At 40.4% G+C, this 19,248-nt stretch overlaps 1 protein-coding gene across 1 annotated transcript in view; it reads left to right on the top strand.

Moving 5' to 3' along the window:
• LOC115773725 (ankyrin repeat and BTB/POZ domain-containing protein BTBD11-A) overlaps nt 1-19,248 on the top strand; it is a 223,709-nt gene that overhangs the window by 200,363 nt on the left and 4,098 nt on the right. Inside the window, exons 6-14 of the mRNA XM_030720609.1 lie at nt 2,854-2,943; nt 5,841-5,942; nt 6,749-6,842; nt 10,170-10,305; nt 12,704-12,936; nt 14,255-14,433; nt 14,714-14,819; nt 17,981-18,083; nt 18,181-18,262. Coding sequence (XP_030576469.1) covers nt 2,854-2,943; nt 5,841-5,942; nt 6,749-6,842; nt 10,170-10,305; nt 12,704-12,936; nt 14,255-14,433; nt 14,714-14,819; nt 17,981-18,083; nt 18,181-18,262 — 1,125 coding nt within the window. The remainder of the gene's footprint in view (nt 1-2,853; nt 2,944-5,840; nt 5,943-6,748; nt 6,843-10,169; nt 10,306-12,703; nt 12,937-14,254; nt 14,434-14,713; nt 14,820-17,980; nt 18,084-18,180; nt 18,263-19,248) is intronic.

Genomic DNA, 19,248 nt, shown 5'->3' with positions numbered 1-19,248 from the left:
CCTTGTAAAAGTGGCTAAATGGAGCAAAGGACCAGACGGTGTTACAGGAGCAATAAAGTAAAAGCTGGAGTCGGTCATCACGGCTAAGAGACATTTTGAACTCATCACAATGATCATGAAGGTCCATCGTCTCTCGCCCCTTAACCATCTGCTGATTAAGTAGATTGCTGTCCAGGAAATATTTAACAGTGAATCACCACAAAGGGAGATCAGTCTTCAACATAAAGTGCTGTGGTGTGTTATGAGTAAGTCGTAAAAGGCCTCTGTTGAGCATAATGGCCCAGATCAGGCATATGATTGAAGTCTGTTTTATGGAATCTCATTCAAAAACTCTTTGGAAAGTCGGACAAATGGGAAGAATTTGCTGCCTCATTTGCAATAAAGGTCATTTTGAAGTTGTTGTTGTTGCTCTTATGCAGTTCTTTGCAGTAGCACTTATATGAAGCAGCTTCATCCTGCAGCATAATGTGTGTGGGCGTGTCAGGCTCGAGAGTGCACTGTGCATATGTAGACATGCAGAGATATAAGATGTTGTGTTCGGAGTCTCACAGCCCACCTATGCGTTTGCCCTTGTTGGGAAGATACGGTTATTTTGAGACCATAATGATACGGTCCAGTAAATAAGAAGCTGCAAGAAACTGCTGGACATTTCTCTTATTAATGAGGAAAAGGCTCGGAGTTGTGTACTGTGTATGCATACTTATTATATCTTACTGCATTTTTAAGGAACGAGGCTGACTGGTAGGACGCAGTGAAGTTACAGCATGCACATAAAATGGTGATTTAAAGAAGCTTATATGAAGACTTCCTGGACATTAAATGAGCAGACGTTGTAGTTATCATCAACATACTGGTCAGTGATTGCAGCTTTTATGATTACAGAGAAAAGGGCCCAAAGGCAGGGCATGAGCAGCATTGTGGAGTTTTCTGCAAAACATTTTCCAGCTTCTGCAGCAAGCTGCTTCTGTGCCATCTGGGAATCCCTTTGCTCCTGCATTGATCTATCAGAGATTCCTGCACAGACTGACCTCGCTCATGCTTTCAGCCTGGCCATGTTGCAAAACGGTGTGCATAAACCACCTATAAATGGTCATGATCATCTTATTATAGGAATAGACCAGAATTTTTATTGTGCTTATCTGGTCTGGTCATTCAAGGCTCTTCACACTGCAAGCCACTTTCACTTATTCACGCACAGATTCATACAGCACTTATTCTGTGCACTTTAAGAGCATTATCTGAAAGCTCTGACCAGTTAACCCAACATGCACAATAAGCAACATGCTTACTAACATGTTATGAGACTACACAGTGAAACTTAGTACAATTCAATGTGTACATGCAATAGAAACTTGGCATCCCACCACAGGATAATACCCCATCTCAAAATCTACCCAGAAATTGTTTGCAAAACAGCACAAAAAAGGCAAAAGCTTGACCTCCCTTTCAAATCCCAATCTAAGCTACTATCTACAAGATGCCCACAACCAAGAAGACCTAAAGCATCTGCTGCTAAGGTTTTGGTGCCAGACAACACATGCCACCCAACACAATATAAATCAGTGTATATATACTGTATATAAGGTGGTTTTAATAATATGGCTAATCACTATACATTAATTATTTTTACAATTTTTCTGAAGTGGACTTTTGGTGAAAAGCACGCATCTCGTCTCCTGTTTAAGTGTGCACAACCCGTACAGCTGCAATAGCTACGTTTACAGGAATAACAGCAGATTAGAATAACCTGGAATTATTCTTCAAGGGTTTTGTTTATAGCGGTGAAATCAATATTTTGCATGCAGTTCCATTTCTGCTTGACAGAGGTCCTCACCTCCAACAGAAGTGCACTGAGTGGATGATGAGCAACAAATCAGAAAGGACTCCAATCAAGTGATTTGATTGTAATCATTGAAGGCATCCTGAGGAATTTGAATTAGTCTAATGTAAAATGAATATCAAATTAATATGATAAGTTGGCCCTCAGATAATTAAAAAATGATATCTTTCAGGTCATATTCTGAGTTTTCTTCCACAGCAGTGAAATGATGCAGATCCAACCTGATTATTCAGTGCATTTAAAGTTTTAAGGGTTTTTTGGTTTGCATTCATATTGTTTGGTATACTTTGTTACTGTGTTTTCTCCACTTTCATTTAATTTGGCTTTTTTGGTTTATGATAAATTTGGATTCTAACACATTTGCTGGGTCACAGTTTCCTTGACATATTTTGAAAGTTGCTTTGATAATTAGAGATGCTATCTAGATGCTAAATGCCGATTAACTATTATTACAATAGTATCTGAGGTACTGTGTGCCCCCCAGAAATGGTTAAAGTTTCTAAATCTGAGTGGATCACCCACTCATTCATTTTTCAATGCAACATTAAACGATTGTGATTAGACAGCCACACAAGTCTTCTCTGGGTGCTTTTGTGGATTACATAAACTCAAACTATCTTTAATGACTTTCAAAAAATAAAAAACTTGGGTGCACAAGTTTGAGTTTATTTTCGATTTTCTGGAGAGGACTTGTGGGTGGCGCGGTGGTGCAGCGGTGAGCACTGCTGCCTCACAGGAAGAACTTGACTGGGTGTGAATGTGCAGATGCGTTGAGAGGAAAGAATGTCCTCTTTTCAGCCAAATTTACATGTAACAGGACATCTTTTCCCTTTCACCTTTCACCTTTTAATCAAATCTCCACGTTGTTTGGACATCTGGAAAAATCATCTTCTCAACAATTTTTTGCTGGCTGGGATGTTTGCGACCACTCAACAGATTCCCATTTTCCTATTGCATAAATTTAGAAATATTTCAACCTTCTCCTCCTTTATCCCCCGCCCCTCATCCTGCAGGGAATGACCCCCCTCATGTATGCCTGCGTCCGTGGGGATGAGGCCATGGTCCAGATGCTTCTTGACGCCGGAGCGGACATCAACAGTGAGGTCAGTGCTGACCGTCAGCAGTGTCACAATGATTGCACTTTTTTTGTTTGTTTGTTTTTTTTTTGTTCTGGTCTAACATGTTTGTTCACATTTGTTTCTGTAAACAGTGAAACTATGAACCCACTTTGTGTTGCTCTTCTCCCCCCTTTCCCCCCTTCCCTATCGTCATTGTCTCACCTGCTCTCAGCATGCTCTCTGTCCTCCCGGCAGCTCATTACATGAAGTGCACCAATAAGCAATCAGCGAGTATCGATGTCTTAACGCAGATACATAATCCACTTTGCAGGCAGTTATTTCACTACGTTTACACTGTAAATCCAGCAGCAGTTTGCTTTATACCACATCAATAATACATTTCTGTTGTAATTGTGTGCACTTAGTGTAACTTGCTACCACAGACTCTGCATGAAGCATGAAAATCATTGCACTTATTTGTTGTACTTAAGTAACAGAGAGGCTGTGCTATTAGAAATCCTGTTTTTCTCTCTGCCGTGTGTCCTCTGTGTGTGTGTGTGTGTGTGTGTGTGTGTGTGTGTGTGTAGCAGCTTTAATTTTCAATTAGAATATGCAAAAGTAAAAATGTTTATGGACTCTGCTTCACCATAGTGACCTCGTTATTGATCACTGTGATTGCTCCATTGCTTTGATGCTTGTGTAAAGCGCAGTGTTGACTCAGAAGCAAAGCACTACCTGTGAAATCATCCGTAAATTTATGGAATAAGAAAGATGAAGCTAACCTGAATTCACATAAAATAAAAACACCTCATTTACTTCTCCTGGAGCCTCGCCATGTAGATAGTTTTATGCAGAGGCTTTGAGATATTTCATCTGTCTGCGATTTCAGCTATAAAACCAATAAGCAGAGGCGAGCTGAATGCTGTTTGTTCTCCTGTTTCCAAAAACCATATCCTGCTTTAAGCAGATCAGCTGCCCCCAGCGTCGAGCTCAGGAGGGGGTTTCTGTATAAACTGAAATATTCACGGGTAGAAGAAGGGGCAATTTTCTGTTTTTGAAATAGTCTGTTAAATTTTTTTGCTTTTCTTTTTACCTGTACTACAGATTACTTGTACCTGCACCCAAAAATAATATAAAACAGTTTCAGAAGTAAGCAATTTTTGTCATCCCAAAGTGAAAATTTCAGGTTACTATCTCAAAATTTTTATTTAAGTTTTGAAAAGATTTATTTTGTAAGTCAAAATTTTGCCAAAAATACACCGTTACATGGGCGTAGTCTCTGATTGGATAAGAAAAAAATGCATGTCTTACTGGAAATAAACATGTCTGATAGTCTACATAGTTTCAGCCTATAGGGGATACAATGCACACTGTCATAGAGACAATAAGGCTCTGTACTATCAGGCACATTTACAGTACAGGGCCAGGATACCTTATCCAGAATCTCTTCATCAGAAATCAGGATAAGCGGCCACAAGAAGGTGGTTATCAACTGGATACATCAACCCAATTTATCAGTGTAGCGGACTTTAACATGAAAGGGTGGCGTTGGCACCATCTGACCAATCATAAACGTGGCCCGTTGTTATGGCCCTCTTCTGTAGTGAAGTTTTATTTTTTTAAAACCATAAAATCTCTTTTATTGAGATTTATTAATTTTAAGGGGTTAAAGACCAAAACGAGAACAGTGCGAGGCTACATGCCTACACCGAGACTGAAAAACCCTCCAAATCCTGCAGAAACTGAGTCCCCAGACCCGGAAGGTTCTCTGGATCGATTCATGAAGTATGTGGAGGGTTTTTAGTTTTGATACCATCAAGATACAATTTCTCTTATGCATCCAATTTTATTGCAAAAAAATAAAATAAAATCCTTCAATCCAGATCCAGATCCAGAATGACTGATCACTTCCAAGTGGGGCCCCACTCATGGTAAAGATTACATGCAAATCCATCCATAACTCTGCGAGTAATCCTCCTGACAAACAAACAGACTGAACCAGTCACATAACCTCCTTGTGCAGGTAAAAAATTGAAAAAAAAAAACACTGACCTGGATAATCCCCTGACTTCACAGTTTCACAGGGTCAGGTTTCTTTGGGAGGAGGCACTTCTAGTTTAAAACTTCTGCAGGTTTTAAAATTCACCTCCACTGCTATTAAATTGCAACCATAATCTCAGATCTCAAGACCAAATCTGTCTGTATGGATAAATGCAGGGAAAGTAGAACTAAGCCTTTAAGGAAAGTAAAAAATAAGTTCAACTTCTTCTCTGCAGTGACAGCCAGTGATTCGCTCCGTTTCTGCTCATACTGCCTCTTATTATAAAGTAATAAATAATTCATCCCTGTAAAAACATAAGCTCTAACAGTCCCGCTGTTGTTTAGCATCAGACCTCAAATGAAATGTGACATATTATTTAACATCTGTTTGTCCTCTGGGCGACATTTAGAAATAATTTCCTTAATTTACTCAGTGACAAAGCTGCTTTAGAAATCACAGAACAGCATCGAGCTCTTTGATTTTATTCGCTCGCCGCTTTGTGAGTCAGCACCGCCCGTCTTGTCAGCGTTTGTTGCCGGTGTTTGTTGTCAGTGTCTCGCTTTCTCTCTTAGTTTCATTCCCCTTTGAAATGAAACGCTAATAAAAGGTGGAGCTGTAGATACCACAAAGTGTGGTGAGAGCGCCTCGTCCAGGCAGACGCACTTTAACGTTTAGAGTGACGATTGAGATGAGAGCCAGGATTCAAGCTGCTAAAGATTTTCTATGAAACTCGAGAGGAAAATCTCCCTCTGCCATCCTGCCCTCCTTCTCTGCTTACACTGCATACTGCTTCTCACTTCTCCTCCTTCTCCCTCATCTCCCGTCCTGAGCTGTGAATGTTAATGGCTGTATATATATAAATATATATCTCTCTCCCTGAACTTCACCTATGACTTCCCAGGTGCCAAGCACAGTAAACAAGCACCCCTCAGTTTATCCTGAAACGCGCCAGGGGACGCCACTCACTTTCGCCGTGTTACACGGACACGTCCCTGTCGTGCAGGTAGTGACGTTTATGACCTGTAACCATTAACCTGTGGCCCTTGCCCTATCCTTTGTACCAAAATGAGGCTAATAATGATGATGGTGATTATTATGATGGTGCATCATAATAATAATGATGCCAAATGACCTTTCTTTCTCCTTCCTGGTCCTTTCTGTGCAGTGTTTATCTCAGTTATGTGGAGAGGGCTTGGCTCAGGATTATGTATGCTCCTGAATTGTGTAGATCTGACCCAGCCCCCCACCCCCCACCCCCCTCGTGTTTCCACCCTAATCTGAAGACTGATCCTGTAGCAGTAATCAGAAGCTTCCAGAGCAGAACTGATGCATAGCCCTCAGGGATGCCAAATTTCAGTGTTTTGTTCAGTTCTGTTCAGTTTTAATATATAATACATTTTGTAGCAGTCATTACTGTGTGAGCTGACACTGGCTGAAAGCCTGATGAACACCAGCGCCTCCAGGATTTTTTCAATTATTAATTTGCATCAGTGCAATCAGAGTTTTTGGTGAAAGGGACATAAATTCCTCATCTTCAGCTCAACACTGACAAATAAGACCCCCAGACAGAGCTTAATGACGAAGTGTAGCTAGGTGTGAGTGCCAGTGTCTTTTTGAGCTGGTTTAGGTTTCCACCAGGTCAGGTTTTTCCTTTTGCCAAGCCTGACTGTAACATCCCCTCTCCTCCCTCTGCCTGTTTTCTTCCTCCGTACTCTTCCTCCTCGTACCTTCCTCCTTTTTTTTTTTTTCCCCTTCCTCCCTCCCCTCCCCTCTCCTCTCCACCTCCTCCCCCTCCCATCTCTGCCACAGTTGTTGCTGGATAATAGAGCGAATGTGGAGGGCGCCCTGCAGGATGGGGCGGAGAACTACACAGAGACCCCACTTCAGTTGGCCTCCGCTGCAGGTAATCACACACAAGCAGCAAAGACTCATCTTTAATTTGGGTTTCCAATGGATGTGCACGCTTAACCCAAGTATTCTTATTCCTGACCCGATGCAGCGTATAAAGAATTAGTCATGACATGCTTGACTCCGAGCGCACCAGAAGGCATTCTCACTCTGCTTTAATCATCTAATTAATGCATCACTTTCAGTTACTATCTGGGATTCAAGAATGTAGTGAATTTTAAATGCTAGTTCTCATCACTGTGCTGCTGTGCGGACGAATGTGCAGCAGGTATTTTTATTCTACAAAAATGAGCTTCAGATGGAGTCTTGTGACGTTAGCAAGGTGTACCGGCATCTCACTGTTATATTAAATGGAACGCTGATTTTGGCTAAGGCTTAAAACAAAATGAATTTAGTTGACAAACACTACAGCAGACTTCTTAGTGTCACATTAAAAAAGTTATGCAAAACTTTGAGGATGAGTTCTAATGAAAAGAGAAAATCACCATCAGTACAACTATCAGAAAGGGGGAAATAACCAGGCTGCAAACATATTCATTTATGCTGTAAAGTTGGACATTTTAACATGTTTTAAAAAAAAAACAGACTCGTGTTTGGAGACAGCCTCAAGTGGCAGTTAAAGGAACTGCAGTTTTTGGCACTAATGATTTTTTTAATCCATGCAGGTTGATGCTTGATACTTCAATAAAAGCACTACAGAGTTTAACAAGCCAATATCAACTGAACCATTGGTTTCTATCAATCACAGGTGCACAAACTCTAATGCTAGGTAACTTTAAACCTTAGTAGCTTTAAGCAAGTAAGTTTTACAGAAGGTAATACCTATTAAGTTGTCTTTAATGAGGGAATTGGCTCTTAAGAACAAAACAGTTTGTTTTTTTTAAACAGACTTTAAACATGTTTATTTCTGCTATAAAGTTGGACAGTTTAGCATGGGAGTCTATGGGGAGTGACTCAGTTCTGGAGATGGCCTCAAGCGGCCACTGCAGTTTTGGCACTTCTGTATTGGCTTCATTTTTCTGTCCTGAAGGTTCCCACTAACGCCTGAATTATATTTGTGTTGTGAATTTATGCACTACGAGACTGTGACGCAGCCTGTGCAAGTGGCTGATGCCGCTGCTGGCATTTATACCTGTGCAGTATAAATCTACTGTAATACTGCCTAGCAAGCCTGACTGGTAAGGTTAATCCTGATTAAATGGTTGGTTTATGTTGGCTAGCAAAAAACAGGCTTAAAGCAAATTGTACTTACTCTTTGGTACCTGACTGTAAACATTTTTATTTTGACATTTTTGGTGCCAGTCTCAAGCTCCTGTTAGAGGAACTGCAGTTTTTAGCACTTTGGCATTAACTTTATTTTTCAGCCTGGGGGGGATTTCTGCTTTGTTTCTACACCTAATAAACAAGATATAGTACTTTAATCAGTAAGCTTTAAACATGATGGCCCCTTGGACGCAGCCAAATCAGTCATTTTTATATCTTTTAGATTCTTTACAGCACCCGTCCAAGTTTGGAAACACAGAAATCTTTTCAGCTCTCAAAATGTCAACCACACATACAGCTTTTGCCAAATGATTTGGTTTTTATATGCAATAAACTTCATTTAGACCTGCTAACAAGTTGAAATACATTCACGAGTGTTACCAGGAGTGACCTTGGGGAGGCGTAGGAAGCCACACTGCCATGGTAACAAGTGATTAAGACACACAGCCACACAGATAATACACATTTTTGAAATCCTATTCATTAAATAGTAAATGTGGATGAAATAAAGATCAGCTCCAAAGCTAATTTTGTTAATGAATACTGATGAGTGTGAGGCTTTCTATGAACCAGCATGATTTTCTGCAGGTCCAGGCTCGTGTTTTGATGAAAATGCTTCGATGAGGTGCGGCGTGTTGGTCATATCACGTCTTATTGTTTCCACATAACTGAGGCTAATGAAGCGTTCCGAGTAGTTTCTTCTCGACCGATGCCTGCGCGTTTTATCTTCAGCTCAGCAGATTCCTCTGCCGCGGTCACTCAATTTAATTCAAAGCATCTATGAATGCAGGCAGGGTGTTTTTAGGAATTCTGTTTTGTTATCATAGACTTGAACGGCCACTAAAAGAACATGCCACTGCATGTGAATCTTTACAAAATGTAGATGCTTTTCAAAGAAGACTTTCAAGGTTTTTCCCCTCAGTGATTAAACAACTATGGGAATAGCTGAAGACTGGCTCCATTTTCCCTGTGATGGACTGGCCATGGTGCAGTGGAGAAGCCAGACAGCTGCTATATCATTATTTATATTGGAGTTGCACTAAAACAATGTCCTGGTCATTTTTTTATGCTGTCAGATTTGTTTGCTTCTTTTCATGGCTGCTATGCAGAATTATGCCACGAGGAGTCGTATAATTAATAAACTTTAATAAACTCTTAGCTGAGATTTTAAGTTAATGAAGCTCAAAATAATCACAGCTTAAACGGCTGGTTGTGTTGTTAAAATGTGTCTGTGTTCCACTAGAAAAACTCCAGTTCTGAGTGTTACCATGGGCTTTAACATTGTTTGTGAGGGCTTGCCCCAAGGGGGGTCCCTAAAGTTTAGTCTGCAGTGGTCGTGGTGCGAAGAGCTGGGACTCCAGTTAGAATCCAAAAGGCCAAGCAGGAGGAGCACTGAGAACATCAGCATCATGAAGCATCTAAAGGAGAATATGGAGCACACAAAAAAACACAGCACCTTTTTTGCTACTCACAACAGATTAAAAAGCCAGTTTTTTTTTTGGCTCCACCAACACCATCATCCTTCACCACCTGCTTTCCTCGCCAGATTTGGCTCCCTGCATCTTTTACTTTTTCCCCCCAGAATGAAATACAAGTTTAAGGGATACCATCTTGACACTGAAGGAGGTCAAATCACAGATGCACAAGTGTAAGGGGACAGAGAGAGATTTAGAGGGGAGCAATATAAAAAGCCGCCATGATGGAAGAAGATCCAGAACAGTAAAACTTTGAAGGCGAGAGCAGCTGAATTTTTGTTTTGATTTGCTTATTTTTTTTTATTGCAGAGTATATAAGTGTATAATACAATACTGTTAATGCGTAACATATAATATTGCAGCTGGTCAGAGTACAGCAAATTTTAACTGTTCTGTGTCTTGCAGAGTGATCTGTGTATTTTATTTGCTGGTCATGTCTTTTTTAATGTTAAATCTCAGAGTAAATAGAAGCTCTAGCTGTCTCACATATGCACAGGAATAAAGATGGACAGGTTAAGATGTGGGTGAGTGTATCGTCCCTTTTTTTTTTTTTTTAAATCTCTTTCCTCTGTTATCCTCGTTAGGTAACTTTGAGCTGGTGAGTTTGCTTTTGGAAAGAGGGGCCGACCCCATGATTGGAACCATGTGTCGAAACGGCATCTCCTCCACCCCGCTGGGAGACATGAACTCATTCAGCCTGGCAGCAGCACATGGCCACAGGTGATACAGACAATCACACTCACACACACACTCAAGTGCTAGCCAGCCAAGACGTATCCATTACCACAGTATTGATCCATTTACACGCTCTGCCCCGGTCCATCTGCCTCTCGCAAAATCCTGCTGCACATGAGAGGCAGATATCTCAGTTTCCCTGTCGGACAGCAGGCAACGATAAGCGCTGCAGCCTATTCGGCTGCACTTATGGCTTCAGCTTGACATAATTTCCCTGCAGCTTAGTAAGACAGAGCCCATTAACATTCAGAGCAGGGACGGCTGTCAGGAAATGGAGTGGAAAGCCAACAACACAATGCGGCATTATTAGGACATTCAATTATAGCGTGATGGTCATGCTGCAGTGTGTTGTGAGCAGGTTAAAACTACATTAGGGCTGTGAGACACTGGAAGTTCTCACTCAACATCATATAAAGTTTGTATACGAGCATCAAGAAGCAAACAATAAAAGGATAATTGTGCAGAGTGTCACTAACTCTCCAAGACTCCTGCACACAGTTATTTAGTTTCCAGAGTTATTAAGCAAGAAAGAAATTCAATATTTCTAAATATTAATATACATGTATGGCATGTTCAAACAGTCATACATGCACAAGGGCCCAGGAAGAGGTGAGTTTACACTACAGATATGTCCAAGAAAGCCTCCGCAAGTGGTTTGCATGATTGAATTATAAAGCATCTTGGAGGTTTTTTAAACTTGTAACACATTTTCAGAAAATGTAAAGTGGGCCCTGGGCTTGTATCTGTTAAGACTGCATATCTTTGGAAGGGAAGATAAAAATTTAATGACTTTTTATGACTTTGAATGAGAAGTTTTTTACACAACTGTGTAAAAACAAAAAAAACTATTGTTGAATTTCTCACTCTGGTCATCTGGATATTAATATTGTCCATTATTATTTCTATGTGCACATATCTTTAGCTATGAAAATGTAGGCGGCCTGTGTAAAGTTTAGTTTGTATTTATTTATTTTTTATATATATATAAGAGGGCAGGTCAGAGCAGCATGGTGGTGTGGTGGTTAGCACTGGTTTTTAAAAAATAAATATGTAGAAAAGTATTTGATAAATGAAGCCAAATTTTCACAGCAATCATTAAATATGTCCAAATTTTAAACCATAAAAATTTCAGTGAAATCAGAGGTGCCTGAGCAGAAAATTTGACGACCCCATTGCTGGTCTCTTCCTAAATGTGTGTAAACATTTATTTATGTCATAACTAACCCAGCTGTTTTTGTTGCTTCCAGCTCTTAAGTTTGGCTAAATGTGTCACAGAACTACAACCATGTTGGGATGAAACTGAAGGATCTTCTGGCCCGATGTACACTCTGTGGCCAAAAGCCTATGGACAGCTTTAATTTGTATTTGGTTTTGGGTTGTTTTCACACCTTAAGGTGGACCCGAGCTGGATTCAGTTGAAGAAACTCTTAAAGCTAAAGCATTCAATAATAATTTAAACCCTTTGTGGCAATGTGACAATGCTCCTGGACATAGTCGAGTCCCGAAAGAGTTTGCTGTGAAACAACTTGCCTGCACAGAGACCTGACCTCAATCCTATCCAACACCTCTGGGATGAATCAAACCGCCAGCTGTGAGCCAGATCTTATCGGCACCAGTAATGCTCTTGTTGCTGAGTGGGAGCAAATCTCTGCAGCCAGGTTTAAAATTGTGCGAAAAGCCTTAAACCAGAAGGATGGAGGTTGCTGCAGCGGAGAATATGCTATCTCTGGGTTTATGCGGGCATACAGATCTGAGGCACAACCTTAAGAAAATGCAGTGTAATTCTGCTCAGAGCCTGAGAAAACCAACAGCCTGTTAGTGGCAAAGAAACAACATTTTATAAACAGCTTCAAAGTCAGCGCTGATCAAACAATCTCCCCTAACAGGACATGATGTTTCACTGCACTTGGACTCTAAACGAGGCCCTCCTCACTGAAGCAGATGGCACAGAGATGCATTATCAGCCTGCGATCACACTGTTTGTTATGTGTTGCAGTCCATTCTTCTCAAAGGGGGGCATCTGTTACTGCTGCATCATTATGTTGCACAAATGGAGTGATGCAATGTCGATGCAGTGCGAATGAATTTGGAGAATTGGGACAGTTTTTATTCAGCCTGATCCCTTTAAGATTCATATATTATCTCTCCTACACAGCAGCAATGCAGGTTCAGAGTACATCAGGGCATTAGTATTCAATTAAGAGTGAGTACCAGTGAGAGCTAGAGAGCCAAATGGGCTTAATGTGGATTTAATGCAGCTTGTGGGTGTCTAACTTGGAACCATTAACTTCACAGCTTTCCTTCATACTATCTGACCCCAGGGCAGGTGTTTACATCTTGCCCTGACCCTGTCATTTTGTCTTGTCTCTCTTCTCTCATCTAGGAATGTTTTTCGGAAGCTCCTGTCCCATTCAGAGAAAGAAAAGGGGGATGTGCTGTCCCTGGAGGAGATCCTCGCTGAGGGTTCTGATCCAGGGGAGAAGAGGTTGGCGCCCCAGGCCAACGGCGGAGGGACCCTGCGAACAGGAAAGGCCAGACTGAGGGCCCTGAGAGAGGCCATGTACCATAGCGCAGAGCACGGCCATGTGGACATCACCATAGACATCCGCAGCTTAGGTCAGATTTACTAATGCATGCTTCACTGGCACACGTGCATCGCTCTCCGGTGCCTCCAGCTGTCGTGGAGATGTGCTCGTGGTGTACGTGTCCTGTCCTGTCCTGTCCTGTCCTGTGCACACGCCCTCAGAAATCACAACCACTCATCCAGCCATGAAACACTCGCAGAAGTAGGACTTTTTATAACCGAGGCGATAATAGCTCGGTCGAAGGTGTGAGCGTGATGATGAAACTGTGTCCTCGAGCTGTGCTCATTTTGTAAATGTGGCAATCATCGGCTTGCACCCCAGCTCATTGAACACAGGACCTTATGTGGTCTGCTGATTAGGTTTTGATGAGAATTCATTGATTTTAGCCAGCAAAACAACCTCACACTACCTAAGTCAATTTAGTAGTTGTACTGGACTGTTTGGTCATTAGGTGATAGTTTGAAGTTGTTGGAAATAAGCTTATTTCTTTGGTCTTTAAGGATGCAAGGATTTTCAGATGTGAGCAGTAAGCTGAAAAGTCTGGTGCTGACCTTTTTTTTTTTTTAATCTTTTTAAATGCAAAATTACCAATTAACACATTATATCCCATTTGTTAGATCAGTACAAAAACCAAAGTGTTGCTGTGGTTTACACATGAGATATAAGCTGCTAATTAGGGAGCTTTAGGGGTGTTGGTACACAGCTTTTACAGCTGTGGGACAATGTTTCCAGGCTTTAAGCTAATCTATGAGTGATAAGCTGAGTTTTTTTTTTTTTTTTTTCATAATGGCAAACTTTATTTTAACAACATCTTGTCCATATGTGTTTCAAATTTGGAGATATTAGAATTTTGTTGCCAGCCACTTTTAAGCTCAGGATACATGTTTAAAAAATTAGGAAAATGTAGAAAACTGTGAGAAATTGGATGCAGTGAATTAAATGCACTCGAGGATGAGCCCCAGCATTTGCCACGTGAAGATTTATTTTTATTGACAGTTAACAAATAAAATAAGCAGTTTGCAATGCCAGAAAACATACAAAATATCTGGATGATTAAATAACTTCAGTGATGAATTATTGAGCTTTCCATTCATTTCATCAGCTAAACTCAAAGCATCCACTCTTCATGTCCTTCATATCAGATGTTCTTTAATTACATTCAGGTACTGCTTTTGTATTCCTACTGGAACTCTTTCACTTTCCACTAATCCAAACAACCACCACGCAGCCGCCCTCCACCTCTCACTTTACACCATCAAGTGATGGAAACATGGTCGGTTCTGTTGCTCTTGAAATTGCTCGCCCTCGGGTGTTGTGTGTATTCACTCTCCTTGTGCTGGTGTTCCCAGGCGTTCCCTGGACGCTGCACACCTGGCTCGAGTCCCTGCGTACCTGCTTCATTCAGCACCGCCGACCGCTGATCCAGGGCCTGCTCAAAGACTTCTGCTGCATCCAGGAGGACGAATACACCGAGGAGCTGATCACGCACGGGCTGCCACTCATGTTCCAGATCCTCCGATCCAGCAAGGTCACTGGAGCTTTCTTTCATGTGCATGTAAACAAAACGCTTATTAGAGAAACATCAGACAAAGTAAGGCGCGCTTTCTGGGAATACAAACCACCCTGTGCCCATGTGCTAGGCTGACATTAATAACACTCATATTTGCATAAATTTAGCTGCACTTCAAACCATATTATCATGTATTTGCATAATATTTTGTCCCGGGTAGCTCATGGAAAACTGAGGCCACAAAACTCTTAATATGTATAAAGTTTCTGTCCTCACTGGTGTTGGTGTCTGTTTGCAGAATGAAGTCATAAGTCAGCAGCTGTCAGTCATTTTCACGCAGTGCTACGGGCCCTTCCCCATCCCTAAGCTGACAGAGATCAAGAAGAAGCAGACATCACGTTTAGGTAAGAGAGCGAGTTATTAATAGTGACTGCTTAACATTTTCTTTCTAAATGAAGCTGTGTGACAAGGAAGTGACTGCGGTGAATTTGCTCGCTGTTTACGGTTGTGTTTTGGTCTTTTTGAGAGCGAGGAGTTAGCCCGAGTTCAGAGAGCACTTGTCAGTCACTCTTTATCCTTTGTTCCTTAAATTTTCCAGTCATTACATCTGCAGGTTCTTTTCATATTTGCTGCAGATGATGAAATTACAGTTTTCAAATAGATTTTGAATTAAATCCTTTTATTAGCACATCCTTCTGTGTTTCAAAATGACAAAGAAAAAAAGCCACAATGTCAGATTATTGCTTCAAAATCACAATGAAACAAGATCTTCTTGACATTTTAGACATAATGAGATTTGTTTTTATCTGTTAGTTGGAAAAATACCACTTTTGGGAGAAGCTATCTAAAGGACTATTTTATTCCTCTACTAAGCAGCTGTGTGAACATTATTTAGCAGTAGAGACTATGCATTTGAAGGTTTCACAGTGATTGCATTCCATTCAGTTTCCTCAAAAAATGCTTTAGAAAGTGTAATAAAATCTTGAATTTCATGTGAAAAAGGCTTTAATATTGTCTCTTGTTAAAAAGGTTTTTGTATCTCGTTGAAGGCTGCAGAGAGACATTTAGTGCGACTGTGCTATTCAGTCCTCTTCATGGAGTTTGAGTCAACACCGGTCATTGCTGAAGCTGAAAAGCCGATTGTCAATGTTGGTTCAAAGTAAAATTACAGTGAGGTCCATAATTTGTTAGAAAAACAAAATTTTGTTATTCTGCTTTTGTACACATCACAGGATTCGAAATCAAACAATCAGGATGTGATTGAAGTGCAACTTTAAACTTAACAAAAGTGTTGCATTAATTGTTTCAGAATTCCACCCATTACAGAGACAAAATTGCAAAAACTGTGTCGTTGCCCAACAAATTAATTGAATTGAATTGTGCTGCATGTGGTATTAAAAGATCTTAAAAAGTAAAAGTGAAGGACCATGTGAAGTATTCATAATACTTTACACTTTATGATACTATTAAAACAAGGTCCTGTACCTGTTCCTCACTTACTAACTCAAAACATTTCGTAAGTCCGCTAAGGACAATGACAATATTCCCTCTGTCTGACATTGCTCTGTGTCTATATTCTATATGTCTTATAGCAAGAAGCATTCACTATATTTGTTCACTGATGATATAATGATATCATTATATACTTTACTACAGTGGGGTATTAAAAACTAATATTTCAACATTTTGTCCCTGTGTCATGGGAGTCCTATTAATTACTTTTCTACATTTTGGACTTTGTTATTGTTGTCATTTTCTATTCAAATAGATCGTTTACATGTTTTGAGCGCTATCATTAAAATGACTTTGCATATTAGATATGCAAGGTCATTTTAGTGATGACATCACTGCCATTAGCCCCTGCGACATGCAACTCATTTTGCCAGATTGGGTCGCATATTTGGTTAAATGTACCTTAGCAAGTTGCACCTCAACCAGATGCTTTTAGTAGCCATCAACAAGCTTCTGGCATAATTCTGGCTGGATATTTGTCCACTCTTCTTGGCAGAATTGGTAGAGTTCAGTTAAATTGTTTGGTTTCCTGGCACAGACTCGGCTTTTAAGCATAGTCCACAAATTTTCAGTAGAGTTTGGGAAGGCCATTCCAGAAGCTTAATGTTAGGTGGCTTTATCCACTCCAAAACCAGTTCTGATGTGTGTTTGGGATCATTGACCTGTTGGAACACCCAAATGTGCCCAAGTTTCAATGTTCTAGCTGCTGATTTGAGGTGAAGTTGAAGAATTTGGAGGTAGCCCCTCTCCTTCATTATTCCATCTACTTTGTGCAGTGTACCAGTACCACTGGCAGCAAAACAGCCCCAGATCATGATGCTACCACCACCATGTATGAAAACTGGTGCAGTGATCTTAGGTTTGAAAGCCTCACCTTTACTCCTCCAAACAAAACTCTTGTCATTGTGGCCAAATAACTCAACCTTTGTCTCATCTGACCATAAAACTTTACTCCAGAAGGCATTTGGCTCGTCCATGTGGGCAGCTGCAAATTTCAGTCAAACTTGAAGGCATCAACTTTGGAGCAGGGGCTTCTTTCTTGGCTGGCACCTTCTCAATCCACACCGATGTAAAACTCTTTACTGTAGACAGTGATGCTGGTGTTCCAGGTGTTTCCCGTTCATGGCAGGCTTGAGTCTTTGTGGTTCCTGAGTTGTTCCTGAACATCCTAATTAATTTCCTCTCATATGAAAGTGACAGTTTGAGTCTTCTTCCAAACTTTGGCAAAGTTACCGAATAACTTAACATCAATTGTTTGAACTGATGATCTTGGAATCTGCAGTTGTTTAAAAATGGTTTCCCAACTTGTGTAAACCTACAGTTCTTCTTAGATTGTCACTGACTTCCTTGGACTTTCCCATCTTTCTGAGTTTTGGTCAATCCAACGAGTGCTGTCAAACTAATCTTTTTTATGCCAGCAAAGATGATCGCTAACGAGAAGTTAATCAACCATGTTGAGCTAAAAAAAAAAAAAATTGTAGAACCTTCAGCACCAGTTGTTCTTTAAAGTGATTAAAGCTGTATGCTGTAAACATCTGACCACAACTGTAAAGAGTTTCATTTTAAAGTAATCTCATATTTTACCCATTTTACATGTGATTTGTTTTGCATGCAGATAAAATGCGTAGACTTGTGTGTAATGAAGCAAATCTGCCATTAACACCTCAAACTGAATGCCTTTTTTTTTTTTTTTTTGGCATTTTTTTGAGAGAAATGAGGAAGAAGTTGTGAAAGTGCTGCAGCACCACCTGCTGATCCTTTAATGACGGGGCTTAAACTAAGTGTTGTAAAACACTATGTGTGCAGTGAATTAAATGCACTCGAGGATGCAAGCACCGGATATCAAATTCAAATTCCCTGCCGTTCAGGAATACTAATGCAATGGAAATTGTTGTTATTTGATAATTCAGCACTGATAGGTGAATGATGAATAGGCCTTGTGGTAATTAATGGCCACATTAGCGTAATCTTCTGCTGTTTGCTGCTCTGCATGCATTGTTTGGGAGACTTGAATAAGAAGCATCGTTCTTATCTGCTCTTTTTTTTTTGTTAGACCCACACTTCCTGAACAACAAGGAGATGTCTGATGTTACCTTCCTGGTGGAGGGGAAACCATTTTATGCACATAAAGTTTTGCTGTTTACAGCTTCACCCAGGTAAGCAGAAATGTTGCTCATCTTTTATTCTGTTAAACAAAAGAGCGGGATGCAACACAGCTGTGGAAATAATGTGAAATGTATCTGATTTCTTCAGGTTCAAGTCGCTGCTCCAAAACCGACCCGCAGCAGAAAACACCTGTATTGAGATCAGCCATGTCAAGTACAATATTTTCCATGTAAGATATTTATTTCATTTTATGCAGTTGCACACAAAAGTCAAACATGATCAGCCGCAAGCGCACAAAGCTCAGAAACGTGAGCTTGAACCAACTTTACGGCTGCTAAATAGTTGGAAACTCTGTTACTACTTGCTTACTCGCTGGCGATGGTTGTTTGCTTTTTGGATATATCTGTATCTTTATCTTCTTTAACCCCATGGCTTCACACAGTGTGTAGCCATGGGGCTAAAGAAAATTGTGGCCCCAAACAGTGGAGGATCTTAAAACCATCACCCTTATCTCTTTCTTTTTCTCTCCAGTCCTGCTGGGGAGTTTTTTTATCTCTCTTATGCTCTTTGTTTTTACCGATTTGAAGGCTTATTGTTGTTTAATTGTCAATAAAAATTTATCACAAAGAAAATATCTCACTTCAACAGTAATATAAACCTTTATTAAGTTCAATTTCCCTCACTGATATTTAACGTAAAAGCCTTTATTGTAAATTAATAGAAACCAGCAGCAAATTTAATCTACCAACAAGTCACAGCCTGCTATATCTGGCTCCTCTGTGCCACAGAGCTCCATTGTTGTCTGAAAATTATTTAAAACACACCAGTGAGCCTCACTTTTGCACTGGCTGGCATGAGAAAAAAAACACACTGTAGTGTATTTTGAGCACAAACACTGTCCTGCTGCCAGACAGACCCTCGAATATACTCACTAAGATGTGAATTAATCCACAGCTGAAAATAGTCCCCGGTCCCCAGGTGTCAGTCTGTTTTAGAATATTATTGATTTATTTCAATAATATTCAAATTATTGAAAATTCAAATGTGTGACCCATTTTTTAAACTTTAACTTTTTTTTTTTTTGTCAGCTCTGATAGAGCTGAGCGATGCAGGGAAGGTATTTGCCAGGCAAAGGAAGCTTTAGTCAAACAACCAAGATGCTTGATTCAGACACAGAGAGCCTAAACAAAACAAAACAAACTCTCCAGAAGACCA

Source organism: Archocentrus centrarchus, chromosome 23 (assembly GCF_007364275.1).
Source record: "Archocentrus centrarchus isolate MPI-CPG fArcCen1 chromosome 23, fArcCen1, whole genome shotgun sequence".
In the NCBI taxonomy this organism is placed as follows: Eukaryota; Metazoa; Chordata; class Actinopteri; order Cichliformes; family Cichlidae; genus Archocentrus; species Archocentrus centrarchus.
The sequence above is the reverse complement of the archived record's forward strand: the minus strand, read 5'-3'. Positions and strand labels throughout refer to the sequence as shown.